Source organism: Pelodiscus sinensis, chromosome 14 (genome assembly GCF_052426305.1).
Source record: "Pelodiscus sinensis isolate ZL-2025 chromosome 14, ASM5242630v1, whole genome shotgun sequence".
Lineage (NCBI taxonomy): Eukaryota > Metazoa > Chordata > Testudines > Trionychidae > Pelodiscus > Pelodiscus sinensis.
Window position 1 is genome coordinate 24585496 of NC_143065.1, and position 13938 is coordinate 24599433.

The 13938-nt window shown below is 37.8% G+C and overlaps 1 protein-coding gene across 4 annotated transcripts in view; it reads right to left on the reverse strand.

The window, feature by feature from the left end:
* Positions 1 to 2752: 2752 nt before the first annotated feature.
* The window catches only part of COPS2 (COP9 signalosome subunit 2), a 47066-nt gene continuing 35880 nt past the window's right edge, over positions 2753 to 13938 (reverse strand). For all 4 annotated transcript variants that reach the window (XM_006135057.5, XM_006135056.5, XM_089782042.1 and 1 more), the window contains exons 8-13: positions 13624 to 13802; positions 13487 to 13539; positions 9503 to 9600; positions 6476 to 6558; positions 5076 to 5134; positions 2753 to 3505 (exon numbers count right to left, since the gene is read on the reverse strand). In XM_006135057.5, coding sequence (XP_006135119.1) covers positions 3361 to 3505; positions 5076 to 5134; positions 6476 to 6558; positions 9503 to 9600; positions 13487 to 13539; positions 13624 to 13802 — 617 coding nt within the window. In that variant the 3' untranslated portion in view covers positions 2753 to 3360. The remainder of the gene's footprint in view (positions 3506 to 5075; positions 5135 to 6475; positions 6559 to 9502; positions 9601 to 13486; positions 13540 to 13623; positions 13803 to 13938) is intronic.

The window sequence follows — 13938 nt, forward strand, 5'->3', positions numbered from 1 at the left end:
GTATAAATTCATTGAAGTATTACACATTATTTTGATTGTATTAAGTGCAGCCCCCTCCTACAAACATCTACCATCCAGCAGAGATTCCTACTTACGTAGTTCCAATAACTGATTTTTAGAGGGGGATTCTTAAATGTAAAGAATTCAATGTCACATATCATAGTATTATACAGAAACTTAATGTCTAATAAGAATAATGCATCTGCTAATGTTACAAAAGATATTTTTCAAAGAACGTAAAAAAGGACTCTGCCTGCTATAAAGACCAACTTCCATTTATATTTATATTTTACTGTAATAATGAATACTCAAGTGTAGACTGGGTAGATTAAAATATCTATTAGTTAAAAAAGTATCAGGGAAGGAAACGTCCATGTCAAGATTCAGACCCATGTTATTTACAAGAAATTGTGAATTGGATTTTGTTTCGTATACTTTCCCTTGCATTTATTACAAATCACACTGGACACTATAGAACAAGAATTGTTCTTTGCATGCTATGTAAATACTCTTTCACAGTTTTAAATAAAATGTACTGCGAGACTGAGAAGGGTTGTAAAGTGGACAGGGCACTGGACTGGGACAATTGCTGGGCACAGCTCTATGCTTGCTATGTCATCTTGAGCACATTTTTAATCTACCCTGTGTCTCAGTTCTTCACCTGTAAAAAGGAGTTAATATGTTGCAAGGATGTTGTGAAAGTAAAAATCAATTGACAACTATGAAGTGCTCAGATAATATGGTGATAAAGGTCAGAAGTACCTACCCCAATCTGAGAGACTAGCTACCTGCAACTTTTTTGTTGTGTTAAATTAAGTCTTAATTTGCTAGCAACTAACATACAAAGCCAACCATTTAAACTCAAGAGTGTTAACTTTACTATAAATGATAAGCCATTTAATTGATTTGGGTAATTTTTAATGGGGAAAAATTTTAATTTGAACAGACAAGATATTATTTGAAACACTAATGATGGGATGACAAAAAGTTAAGTAAAAAGGCACAGCTGTGATTTATTTACAGTGATTTGGGAAGCTTCTTCTTGGTATACTGAGTACTATTAGAATTTCTTTATAAAATCTATATTTAGGTCTCATTTACTTTGAGTTATTAGTACAGCTGTGCTTCCCTACTAGCTATTAGGGAAAATACAGCAAATCGGTCCTCCACATCCTTTGCAGTGTCCTGTCTGAATGCTCTATTTTCTTAGGTTAGGCACAGAGTACTATTTTTACCTATACTATAATCTTCCAAAAAACAGGTAACTAAGAACCATTTCATTTTTTGTTTCATTGAAGAGCACAATTAGCTTTTCAATTCGTAGATAATATAGGTGCTTTGCTTAATACATTTTCTGTATGTAATTCAGGCAGCTGTTGAAGGTAACAGAGGGTATTCACTTCAATAGAATATAAGAATGCACCTTCAATTTCTCTTATGCCCCGGACTTGCGATTTCATTTCCTTCCATTAAATTTAGATAAACTATCTCAATGTAGTATGTAACATTAACTTATTTTAATAAGACTGGCTAGAGAATTGCATTCCAAAATATCTGATATATAATAAAATACTTTATATTTACACACACAAAAATAAACATTTTTTCCTATAGCCTTTAAAACATCCAGTAGTTCAGTAAGAGGCCTTGTTACTCAAGAAACATGAGGTTAAATTTTAGGTGCTAGATTTCCAGATCTTTTTCTTTCAACTCTCATCATTCACAAGCTGTCCCACAACATTTGATTTACTAGCTTGTATCTCATTCCCCTGCCTCTCCTCTCACAGAAAGTGAGATCGCATTTGCTACTTGTTACTCTCACTTGTATGTGAAAAGAGTTTAAATTGTTTGACTTTTATTCTTAAATATCTTCTTGTGTTTATTGCTTTAAGAAAATATTCACTTTGTGAGGAGTGTGCCTGGCACTGCCCTTTGTGCCATTTAAGCCACACATCTGCCTTGAATAGAGTGAGTGGAAGTGTGGACAAAGTAGCCACACAGAAAAGCTTCCAAGTCCCCTGCCCTATGGGTCTGCTGGAGGGGTTCTGCTCTGGCACTAAACAGGCTGCCACAGAGAGAGCCATTTCAGTGGACTCATTGGAGGACACGCCAGTTAAACATATCCAGTATCCCTGTATCCAGTATCTCCTGAAGGGAGAAGTTCTCTGTCAGGCCTTGAATAGTGACTGTGAAAGAACTGCACTGTAACCAGGTCAGAAAGAAGGGATAAACGCCGTATCTCCCCTATCGCTGCACAAAGTCCTATTCTCTATCCACACTGCAGAAATCTCACTATTACACCCATCTTTTGATGTTTTACTTACATAATATATTACAGTTCTGAACCATGTCAGAATATAAATCTAGTTTAACAAGGCACAAACTTAAAGTCAGTGATAGTGGTTTGAATTTTCCCCAAGCTATTTCCTGCCAAACATTTATTTGAAATATTGAGATTGAAATGAGGGCCTGATGTTGAAAACTGCAGAGACCCTACCACCATTAATTACCAATGGATTTGCAAGATCTTGGTACCTCTCAAAATAAAGCCTTAAATTTAGTAAGACTGCTAGATATCATTTCTTTATCTCTATAATAGTTGTACATAAATATGGTAAGAAATAAACGGAAAGCATGCGCCAAGGTTAAGATTTAATCTCCAAAATGTTCTCAGTAACTGATGTGAGGAATGCTCACTTACCTACTTTTCTAAAAAACAAAATGTAATGAAAACACATCAAGAAACAAACTGTACAATTTCTGAACTGCACTGTTTATTTTGCTGCTTGAAACCTAAGTGACAGTATGCCACTATAATTACGGGGTTTCCTCTAAACCTTTACTACGCTGCGGTACAGAAATATACGGACACATTTTTTGGAGAATTGACATTTTGCAAAATGCAGCAAACATTTCAATTTATACACGAGAAAAGGAAGTGTTCAAAAGGGTATGCATTTCAAGTTATTGCAGGTTATTTCTGTGAGAGAATTTCTGCAGGTAAAACATGTTTAAATTTAACCAACAGTAACGTGTCAGTGTATTTAAAATCATGACAAAAATCTTCTCTCTGGTCATTAGTTGCCCTTGACAAATTACTATCATGTTGTAGGTTTAGGGCGAGATGTCAATACAGCATAAATCCCATAGCATTTGGTTTTCTTCTGGAGATTAAAGCTGTTTTTCTTGGGATAAATGCAGCAGCAAAACACAAACCAGCTGATCAAAAAAGCACTTCTGCCATAACTCCAATAATTTCAGGGCACATCAACCGACAGTAGTTTTGCCATTCCAAGTTCTTTTAAGGTTTATATCACTGCACTGTTGCTTTAAGTACGTTTTGTAAAAGCATGTTTTCTGTTAAGCCAGCTTGCTGACTACAGCCTGGTTGAGAGAATTTAGTTGGTTGGTCCATTTATCTAATGCAGTATACCGTGCACCACCCCTCTTCTGATGATCCAGTTCAAGAAGCTGGTTGACTTGATCAATTCGGCCATGAATAGTGCTAGAAAGATTCAAAAAAACCTACTTAGATACATTTGTAAAGCACAATAAAAATTGGAAGTAAGCGATTTACAACTAAAACACACTCAACTAGCACAAAACAAGACATTAGGATTTATTTGAGAGCTTGACTGGTCTAAGAATTTAACATCTGCATAACGCATTGCCCTGTGGGAAATTATTATGGTAAGAAGTTAAACTGCAGACCCAGTTCCTTGCCAAACAGAGAGAGAGACACTAGAACCAATGTGCATGCAATGCACTTGGCTGAGAGATGCTTGGGGGAATGTACGGTCACCGGATATCAGAGGTGAAAGTAAAGAAGTGCACTCCTCTAGCAAGAGCAGACTAGGGTGTTCTGCTGCAAGAGAAGATGAGGCACACTCCCAGGGCTCTCCTGCAGGCTGCTGTACTAAGCAACAGGCAGGTGAAAGGAGCAGGCTGGGGATGAGCCCTACACCTGTCTGGATGGTCCCAGCTGTGAACCGCTTCCAGGGTTCCCTATAGGGGAGGCTACTGAAAGCTGTTTGTGGCTTGCTGTTTCCCTTCCTGTCATGGAGGGGAATGACAGCACACAGTGACCCTGCATTCCTCTTCCTTCTGGCTGGTGAGGGGGAAGAGTGACTGACCGACCCAGGGTCACTTCTCTCTTGCAAGTAACAAACAGTGTCAGTGGAAATCAGGGTGAGAAGCCTTCCGCCCGCCCTGTCCTCCCTAAAGGGTGCCCTTGCCTCTCTGCACTTCCCCATACATTCAACCTCCTTCCCTGCGTCCCCTCCATGCCACCAGGCCCCTGCCCTGACTCCTGCAGTCCCCACATAGGCCCTCTGCCCTGAGCTACCTCGCCAACACCCTGCCTTCCCTAATGGGTGCCCTTGCCCCTCTACACTCCCCCAAACATTCAATCCCCTGCCCTGAGTCCCCTACATGCTGCCCCATACTTACATCTCTTACAGATATCACACACACTCAGCCATCAACTCTCAGGAGGGAAATACATTTCTTACAGGTAATGTTGTAAATTACTTTCACCCTGATCCTGGCACTGCAATGAGTACAGGGGGACCCGACCCCTGCTGCCAGCCTGCACCGGGAGCCATGGTAAAAGCGTCCCTCATGGGAGGGAGCTTGAGAGAAGGGGTGCAATGGGCAGGAAAAGCAGGGCAGGCAGGGGCAGAGCAGGAGCTGTATTTGGGGGAAGGGTATGGATAGCCCTTCCAGGCTGCAGGGACTCTCATGCTGGCAGCCATGTGCAGGCCAGACTGCGGAACTGCTCAGGCCACACACAGCCCCTGAACCATGAGTTTGAGACCTCTGATTTAAAGTATAACTTCCATAATTTGGCATAGTGATTCAATGATATGCTATTATAAAATGCAAAAGTAATGTAAAATCATGCCATTCAAGCTACTTAAAACATCTTCCATGTGACTTATGTTGCTAACACATTATCTTACATAACTGTAGAATCAAATGCATTTTTAGGGGAAACATGCATACACCATTTGCTGTTCCTTCTACATTATATTATTAAGACATTCAATACTCAGAAATAGGAGGAAAGTACATACTTATCCAATATGCACTGCACAAGCAAGCTCTCCACGTCGGCTACATCTATGTTTAACTCCTAAGACAGAAAACTCTTGTTATGTTGCCATTCTATTTTGCAAACAACATTTAATCTTTTATGTTATTTTTCACACACTTCAGTTAGCAGCTCCCGCAGAGAACTCTTTCACTGACTGCAGTCAAAGTTATTGATTAGAAGATTACAGGAGGTCTAATATATAGGTAGCCAAAATTACTAACACTCTAAACCTCATAGGACAATCTTCAGACGTTCAAGAGCTGAAGTGCACCTTCTGGACTCAGAGCCTCCAGCCCTGGTAGGTGCACCAAGTGCAGATGAAGCCCCAAGCCCTGCCAAGCACACCCCACAGGGCTGAAATCCTGAGTCCTGGCAGGCAAGCCCTGCACGGTTGAAGCCTTGAAACCACGCACTTGGGCACACATGCTCTCCTGACTTTTGCTAGGATGTGCTGGCCTGGTTCAATCACATGGTGCCACTGGATCCCCTCCCTGCATGACAATCTGGAAGCTACAGAGGCAGCAGCATGCGGGGGGAGGTGCTCATGGGAAGCCAGTTTAAAAGCAGTGCAGAGGAGGAGCCGCTTGCCGCACCCCTCATGCTGCTGCTTAAAAGCTGGTTCCTCGTAAGCACTGGCTCCCACCTGCCTTCCTGCACTGCTGCCTGTGATAGAGGAAGTAGTGTAGTGAGGGGAATGACAGGTGGTTTCATAGGAGCCGTCTTCCTCCTGCGTGTAAATGCTGAAAATTTCAGCAGTTACACATTTAATGAAAAAAAACCAAAACATTTTAACATCTCTAATTAAAAGACAATTTTATCATCCTTAAAATTTGTGCTTATATTATAAAACCTATGCTTAATTCTTCCTCTGTACCTCATACATTTTAGCTTGCCATCAATTTAATCGAACATTACTTGAGGTCATAAAGATACATTTCACCCTCACAACAGATGGAAATTCACTTCAATTTTGTTATGCAAACTCAGACTAGATAATCATAATAGTCTTTTCAGGCTTTTTAATCTATGAATTTGTTATTCTACCTGTTGTCAGTTTAGTACCTCTGACATCACTTTTAGTAGTAACTGCTAGACAAGATGAGTAGAAGGGTTTAAAACAGCTATAAAATTTTCCAGTTTGTGCATGCTAGTTCATATTTATTATAGTTGTCCAAGAGGAATTATATACTTTACAATGTTTTAGAATTCCATCTAAGCAAGTGGCTCTTTATGCTGAAAATATCAGAATTCTATTAACTGCTTTTGGGAGGGCCACGCTATCTTTTCAGATGTTCCATTTAGGGACTTGCTGTATTTGTTTGGCAGCGGATTCGTAATTCTCATTCATTTAAGCAAATACAAATCTCCTTTGATAAGTACCTTAGAAATAAAAGGAATATGTATTCTTGTATAAGGCTTAATTAATTTTATAAGCACTTGTGTTCTGATGTTTCGCAAAAGCTCTGTAAAGAGAAGAAAAACAAATACATATTGTAAGAACAATGGTTACATATTCAAATAAGCAAATGTGCAATATAGTTCCATATTTATATCTAATAGGTCTTTTCCATCTCGATTGCTATGATCCTATAGGCAATAAGTACTGCCACAATATAAAAATAAGCCAACTTTTTTCCCTACTTGTTTCCACAATCTGTAGCTCAGCCTAGGTATTAGTAGGCGTACTGATGCTTTTAATGCTAAAACTTGTTTAAACTTGAAAACACAGTTTTCAAAATAGCTACAAACTATTTTAAAAGTATTCTAAGAAACTGGATAAATGGTACACTCTACTGCATAGTATCTTTACCATCTCATCTTACAGCAGAATAGAGTTATAAAATCCCATTTAACTGGTTAACCGATTAAGTGGGATCCCGTGGGTGGGGACCACTTCATCCGGGCTACTGGCCCTGCAGGCTCTGAGCTCCACAGGGTGCCTCTCTCAGTTCCACCAGCCCCAACGAGGCCATGGTTGCTGCTGGATACTGGTTAACTGGCTGATGCTTACCATGTCACCGGATAACCTGTTACCCGTTCACATCCCTATTGCAGAAGCAGTGGTATATCTAGACTACAGGATTTTTCCGAAAAAAGTGGCCTTTTTTCGAAAAAACTTCCCTTGCATTTAGACTGCTGCCGCGTTCTGTTGACAGTAAATCAAAAGAACGAGGCAGTTTTTTTTAACCTCGTTTTACGAGGAAGAACGCCTTTTTTTGAAAGTGCTCTTTCAAAAAAAGATGCTATGTAATGCAAACTATGCTTTTTTGAAAGTACTAGTTGTAGTCTAGATGCTCTTTTTCGAAAGAGGCTTGCAGTCTAGACATAGCCTAATTGTCTTTCACCAAAATGTGAAAAGATGAAGCGACTAATTCTGCAAATATACATATGCGCGTGATTTTAAGTGCAGGAATAACCCCACCAAAATTGGTTTGAAGAATCAGGATTTAGTAGCCTAACAAAACAAGGAGTTGAGGTAAAGTTGTAACATAAAGAGTCTGTGTAGTAGCTAAGAACATTTATCTAAGAAGAAAGTGTGAAAAAATGCAAATTTAATAAACTAAATATAGGCACGCACAAGCTGTTAATAAAAATGTATGGAAGGTCACAAAAGAAGTTTGCTATTCACTAATATTTTTTCAACTTGTTCTGCTTTCCTTTGCGGTTTAGCTCATTGTTTTACTGTTTGTATGCTTGTCAAATCTCTCAAGAATTGGGTGAAACCCAAACTTTAACACTCTTATAGGAATTCACCACAATACTTTTTATTTTAATTAGTGACAATTAATGGTGTAACAGGTGAGATCCTTAAATGCCTGTAGTAACATTTCACTGCACTATTAGTCTAATTTGGCTATAAAGCCAACTAACTGGTCCAGGAAGGATGATACTTCCATGATAAAAAGCGAATAGAGGTTCTATCACCACATAGTCTCCCTGTTTCTGGTGTAGCAATAAAAAAATATTACTTGAGAAAAAGGGGAGATGGCTGAGGGGTCCCTAACTTATGCCCTCACAATACAACACAGGGGAAAGGATGGATGACCTGCACAGAGCACCACTAGGAAGCACAGAGTTTGAGTTTTAAGACACCTTCACATTCTGCACAGTTTGGCTACAGCATAGGATGTGACCCGATAATATCCAAGCAATTATATATCTTTTACAAATAATAATTTTAGTCATGTTCAGATTGCCCACATAAGCTGTTAACTGCACATGATTTTCCTCTGTAGAGCCTTGTCCAAAGTTGAATGAAGTCAGCTGTAATTTTTCCATTACTTCAAACAGCTATGGATGAGGCTCTAGGTTTGCTACTGTTTTTATTCATAAATCTGGTTGCAAATGTGCTCTTTTTACCAGCACAGCAGTTGCTCTAGATAAGTTTCACAGTTACGCAGCAAAAGAATCTCATTTACACTGACTTCAAAGGGAACAGGATAGAGCTTTTAAACACTAATTGCACTGTTCACAGCAATAGCAACTTGTAAGAAACATTTATTTTTTATTCTTCTTCTTATGCAGAGGAAATATATCTTACCAAGTATGGGAAAAAACAGGGTTACAACTGTGACAGTCTGACAATACCCTGACTTATGGTTATTGAATTAAGTTAAACTCTGATTAAGTTTAACATCTTTTTGGTCCATTTTGTTAAAAATGCAAACATGTATGTGTTACTGTGGAACTCAATGTATCCATCTTCTACAGAAGATTGATTATAGCAATCTCTGGAAGGTATTAGGAACTTCAAAGGACACAAATGATTTACTTTGAATCCTCCCTTTTCAAACTATTGTTAGGGGAGAAAAACACATTGTCAACTAATTACCTGCTCCTAGAAACTCCAAATCAAAAGACCCCTGAACCATGTACAGTGTGGAGTAAATGTGTTATATGAGTGTGATGGTTCAGAACTGGAGCTGTAATGAAGTGTAACCACACGCAGAATCCATTTAGGTAAGCAAAGAAGGAGCTGAAGAGTGGTTCCTGAGATAATCTATGTTAGAGTAACATCTGAGTAAGCTTATTAGCATGGATGTAGGTTCTGAATTACTTTTTACATTAACAATAAAAAATAGGCATGCACAGAAAGAATTGTGTGGTACTGTTGCAATCACACCTATGAAACATTTCTGAAGAGAATGCAAAAAGGTGCCTTTGGGCAACATGCCCATGCTGGGAAGAACACAATGAGGGCAGGGAATGTGCAACCTAGAAATAACCTGGTTTGCAGACAGAGAGAGAGACAGACAGACAGACAGACAGAGACAGACAGACAGACAGACAGACCTCCACCCAAAAAAGCAAAAATTAAGGAGCAGGAAGCCTAAAAGTGGATGCCCATTGAGAGGAAATGTAGGTGCAGTTGCCCTAAAGTGTGACAACATCCTCCTGTGACTATACCTTCAATGTGCTCCCTTATGAAGGGATCGTCCATGATGTTGCTGTGATTTGTTTTCAGAATCTTCTCAAATTCAGTGATGTCATTATTCTGATAGGCACTTGAACAAGAGAGGAGAGTGAATCACCATTTTATCAAGTTAAAAAAAAAGTAAATCTCAAATCAGGATAAGATTTCCAGTTACCACATAATAATTCAGTAGCAAAGAATTACAACCATAATCTTTCTGAAAATTAAAGGACACTTAAGAAAAAATGGTGTTGAAAATGTGCATCTGAAGATGACAATGTAGCTTCCTCATTTTTTCTACTTCATATTTTGTTAGTGTTCACTGACGTTTAATATGAATGTATGCCCTTTTGCAACAATAAAATTGTTCTTGAAGGATGTGTATTTTCAAAAGTTAATTTATGAAAAATACTAAAAATAAACTCAAAGTTACTCAATTTTTTTTATGTTAATATGGATGGATCCTGATGCACCTTATTGGAACCTCACATTTAAATGCCAAGAGGAATCAGCAATTTATCAGTCAGTATATGGATTCAATTGTTATTAATTGTGTTTATGAATGTTTGTGTTTTAGAAATGACTGTCTGCTTCATAGTGTGGATATTCTTTCTGACTGAACATAGAGCCAAGTCATCTTTGTGTTTACACACATCAAAGTCTGTGACAAAATTATGATGTATAACCTCAGCATTAAGAATTCACTGAGGATCGATGCAGAGGAGATGATAAATAGTGCAGAAGCAAAATGTCTGTGGTAGTTCATAAACTCAATATGACACACATTTAATAATGAAATGGCATTTAAAATATGTACAAAATTTCAAAGGGTATCCCAGAAGCAAAGTTGTTTTACAACGTACAAAATATTTAAGTTCCGCCCAAAAATCTAAATGCATATTTAGTTTCTAATTGTAGTAGAAATTAAGAAAATTATTGTAACTTGAAAAAAAATGGATGTTATCTGCTGAGGCTTTGTAATTTGTGCTATATTTTTTACTTGCTTTCATATTTTTGAGAGACAAATACCCTCAGATGTGAAGATATAGGATATAAATCAGGCAGTGTGAATGAAGACAGATTTACTAAAGCCACATGGGGGTTCCTTCTGTCTCAAATTTACATGGAAGTATGAATCTAAAGTAAAAAGCATGTATATGGAATATAAATTCTCTGAAGCAATCCTTCCACAGAGTGCCAAATCCTTTATTAATTATTAGGTCAATAATGCATATGCCTCTTTGGTATCAGAAAGCATGTTGGATTCTTTTTGAGCAGCTGATAGCAGCAAACAGTAGTTGTTTCTGAACAAGATTTGGCCCACAATATGAACTATATATTACAAAATCTGGGCAAAAAAATTCCACATCCTTTGACTGCAAAAGAGAACTGAACACAGATTACTTCTTATTTGTCAAGACAGAAGCTGCTTATAGTGGACAAGAACTGGTTGGTTTCACAGAACAGCATGGAAGTGTTTCAATACAGTCTACGTAAACTGATGGTCTCAGTAATGTAGGGACTAAATGCTGCTGAGCACATTCTCTGTAAAAAAAGTCATGTAGCATTTTGGATCTTCAAATGTTTAGGAATGCACATGCCCACAGGATTTGATACTTGAAAGCTCTATTCCAAAAACCCCACCATAAAATTAGTTCTGGCACACATGCCCTGATGTGTGAAAATACTGCCTATCAGTGCCACAAATCATCCTACTAATAGAACATACCACATCAATCTTCAAAGAAAGCTTAATGGACCTAATTTTCAGAAGTACTGAACATTCTCAGCAGCCACTGGATTTGCAGGTGGTCAGCAATTCTGAAAAATCTGATTCTAAATGACTAAACCTAAATTTGCACAATCAGCACTGGCAGGCCTGGAAATTATGAATGCCTTCTAACACCATGGACAAATGCAATTGTAAAAAACAATTTTAAATACTCTCTCTTCCAGGACTAACAATATCTTGGCTGTTATTATCATGCAACATACTGAACTTCTATGAAAAGAACACTCCTGCTATTTCCTGAAGGAAAAAAACATGAAAGTTACTTTTTAATATGATGGTGAACTATAAGACCAAAGGATCAGCTCACAGAACGGAAAGAACAAAATTTGCAGCTTTTATATACAATGCAATTAAATAGAATTATAATAATTACAAAAATAATTATTGCTTCTGAATACAGAGTTCAATAAAATGTTCACTACATAATCACAGTAAACAAGCCAATCATTGGAAGTTATTTAGATAGAAAGCCAGCAAATGAACATGATCTCTGAGAACATCTTTTAAAATCAGTTCTCCAGTCTTGCAAATAAAATCTCATGATTCAGAATTAGGATATTTGGAAGAATATTTGGATATTTTTAGGGAAAAAACAACAACATGCAATGACACCAGATAAGAATGCAGCATAATATACAGTTTTAGATGTAAAACAAAAAAGTATATGTTCTTAGTGGGGTCTTTTTAAACTGGTACTGTGGAGAGTTTTGTATAGATCAGTGATATTAAGACCCTAGCAGTTCAGGAGCCAATTTAGCAATCACCATTACCCAAAAGAGCCACAGTAGTGTGAATTAATTATTTCATTTACTATAGTACTATATATTCGGGGAAATATTTAGTTTTATATGTATTGTACAAATACACATATGCACCCATAATGACTGACCAAGTATTATTTTATCAGCAATAATTGGATAACAACATGTAGTCCTGGAATTTTGTAAGTAAAAAGTTAGTTAGTATGAATATATGTTATAGCAAAAGGTTTAGATGCAACTTAAACACAAGATACGGGTCTCAGACAGGCCAGGCAGCTTTGTTAACTTAGCTTCAGCTCTGTTTGATATTAGCATGTTCTGATGTTAAAGTGAAGGAATGGAATATTGTAATGCATAGTCATGTTAATGTTAGGTAAGGCCTTGTAGTAGATAGAAAGAAGTTTAATGTTGAAAGACTTTGTAACTTTGTTGAAGTGACTAGAAGTACCCTTCTGTTTCACACTGCAATTGTGTACATGTATTGTTTGTGTGAATGAGAGAGACTGTTTTAGGAGAAATAAGAGTGAAGGCCATTGCATGCTCAAAGGGCCAGAGGAGGAGCTGGAGACTTAGAAGCACCAAATAATCATCAACTAAGTGAAAGAACACTGAAGACGCAGACTACTGGGACAGATTGACAAACCTTGAAGTTAGTGGCAAGCACCCCTTGATAGGGAACTGATAACTTTCACCAGAAAGATAATGCCCCCGAAGGGTCGTCAGCATATGGATATCAATAACTGTGAGAACAACTTATTTCTGATAAGCATATATTGTAGAAAGATTGATTGTGATGCTAAGTGACTGATTAAGACTTGACAAGGCAAAATGCATAGACTTGCATGGAAGGAAAATCCTGGATGGGGTGTATTGTATGGTTTTTCCAGGTTCCTGTCCTGCCATCTGGAGCATCAGTCCGGACTGACAAGAACCTGTCTCCTTCCTCCCACCCAACCTATCTGGCCAATAGATTGGGCCGAGCAACAGATTGGTAACTATGTAATCTGTGTGCGTGTGTGTGCGCGCGTGTGCGTGTGTGCGCGCACTTGCTACTTTGTTACATCATCAATAAAAGCGGCGTGTTGCCTTATCCCTCTGAAAAAACATCTCGTGTGCTTCTTTAAGCATAACAAACATAGTAAAAGCATCCCAAGTGGTTAATAATTAAATCACAGTTTTTTAATATCACGTGCCATAAAGCACCATGAGAGACACATTGAAGAGCCACTTGAAGCCTCATGGTCCTCAGTCTGAGTACCACTGATATAACTCTCTATACAGAAAGCTTTGAACAACAGAAATACTGAAAAATCCAAAACTGGAATACTGAAAAAAAAATGTTTGTAATTATTCTCAACAAAACAAAAAGAATCTCCGTTTCATGGTTAGAAGCTTTGCTCTTCAGGAAAAATAAAATATCTTACCTTACTAAATTTGTCATTGCTAGAATCTCTGGATCATTTTTGTATGGTTTAGCCTATACAGAACAGAAACCATAATAAGTACATTTAGGTAGCAAAAAAGCTAAGTTAAGGCAACTTGTGCACATTGAGAAGCATACCTCCTGAGAGTCAAATGGATTTATTCCAGACTTCATCAGCATGTTTGCTAGGACCAAATATTTTAAGCAAGTGGTTCTTCTAGGGCTCCCTGATTCATCATAATTTTTGAATGCTTCAAAAAAGTCAGTGTGTGCCTTTTCAAATTCTCCTTCCCTTAAGTGCATTTTGCCTCCACATTCTGAAAAGAAAACAAAGATGAAAGGAGACTGAAACTGTGTGCTTGCAGCCATTTATCAAAATGATTCTCCTAAATGTATCATGCTATGTCTACACTGATTCCTCAAACAATATTCAGGTTTTTTTTAAAAAAAATT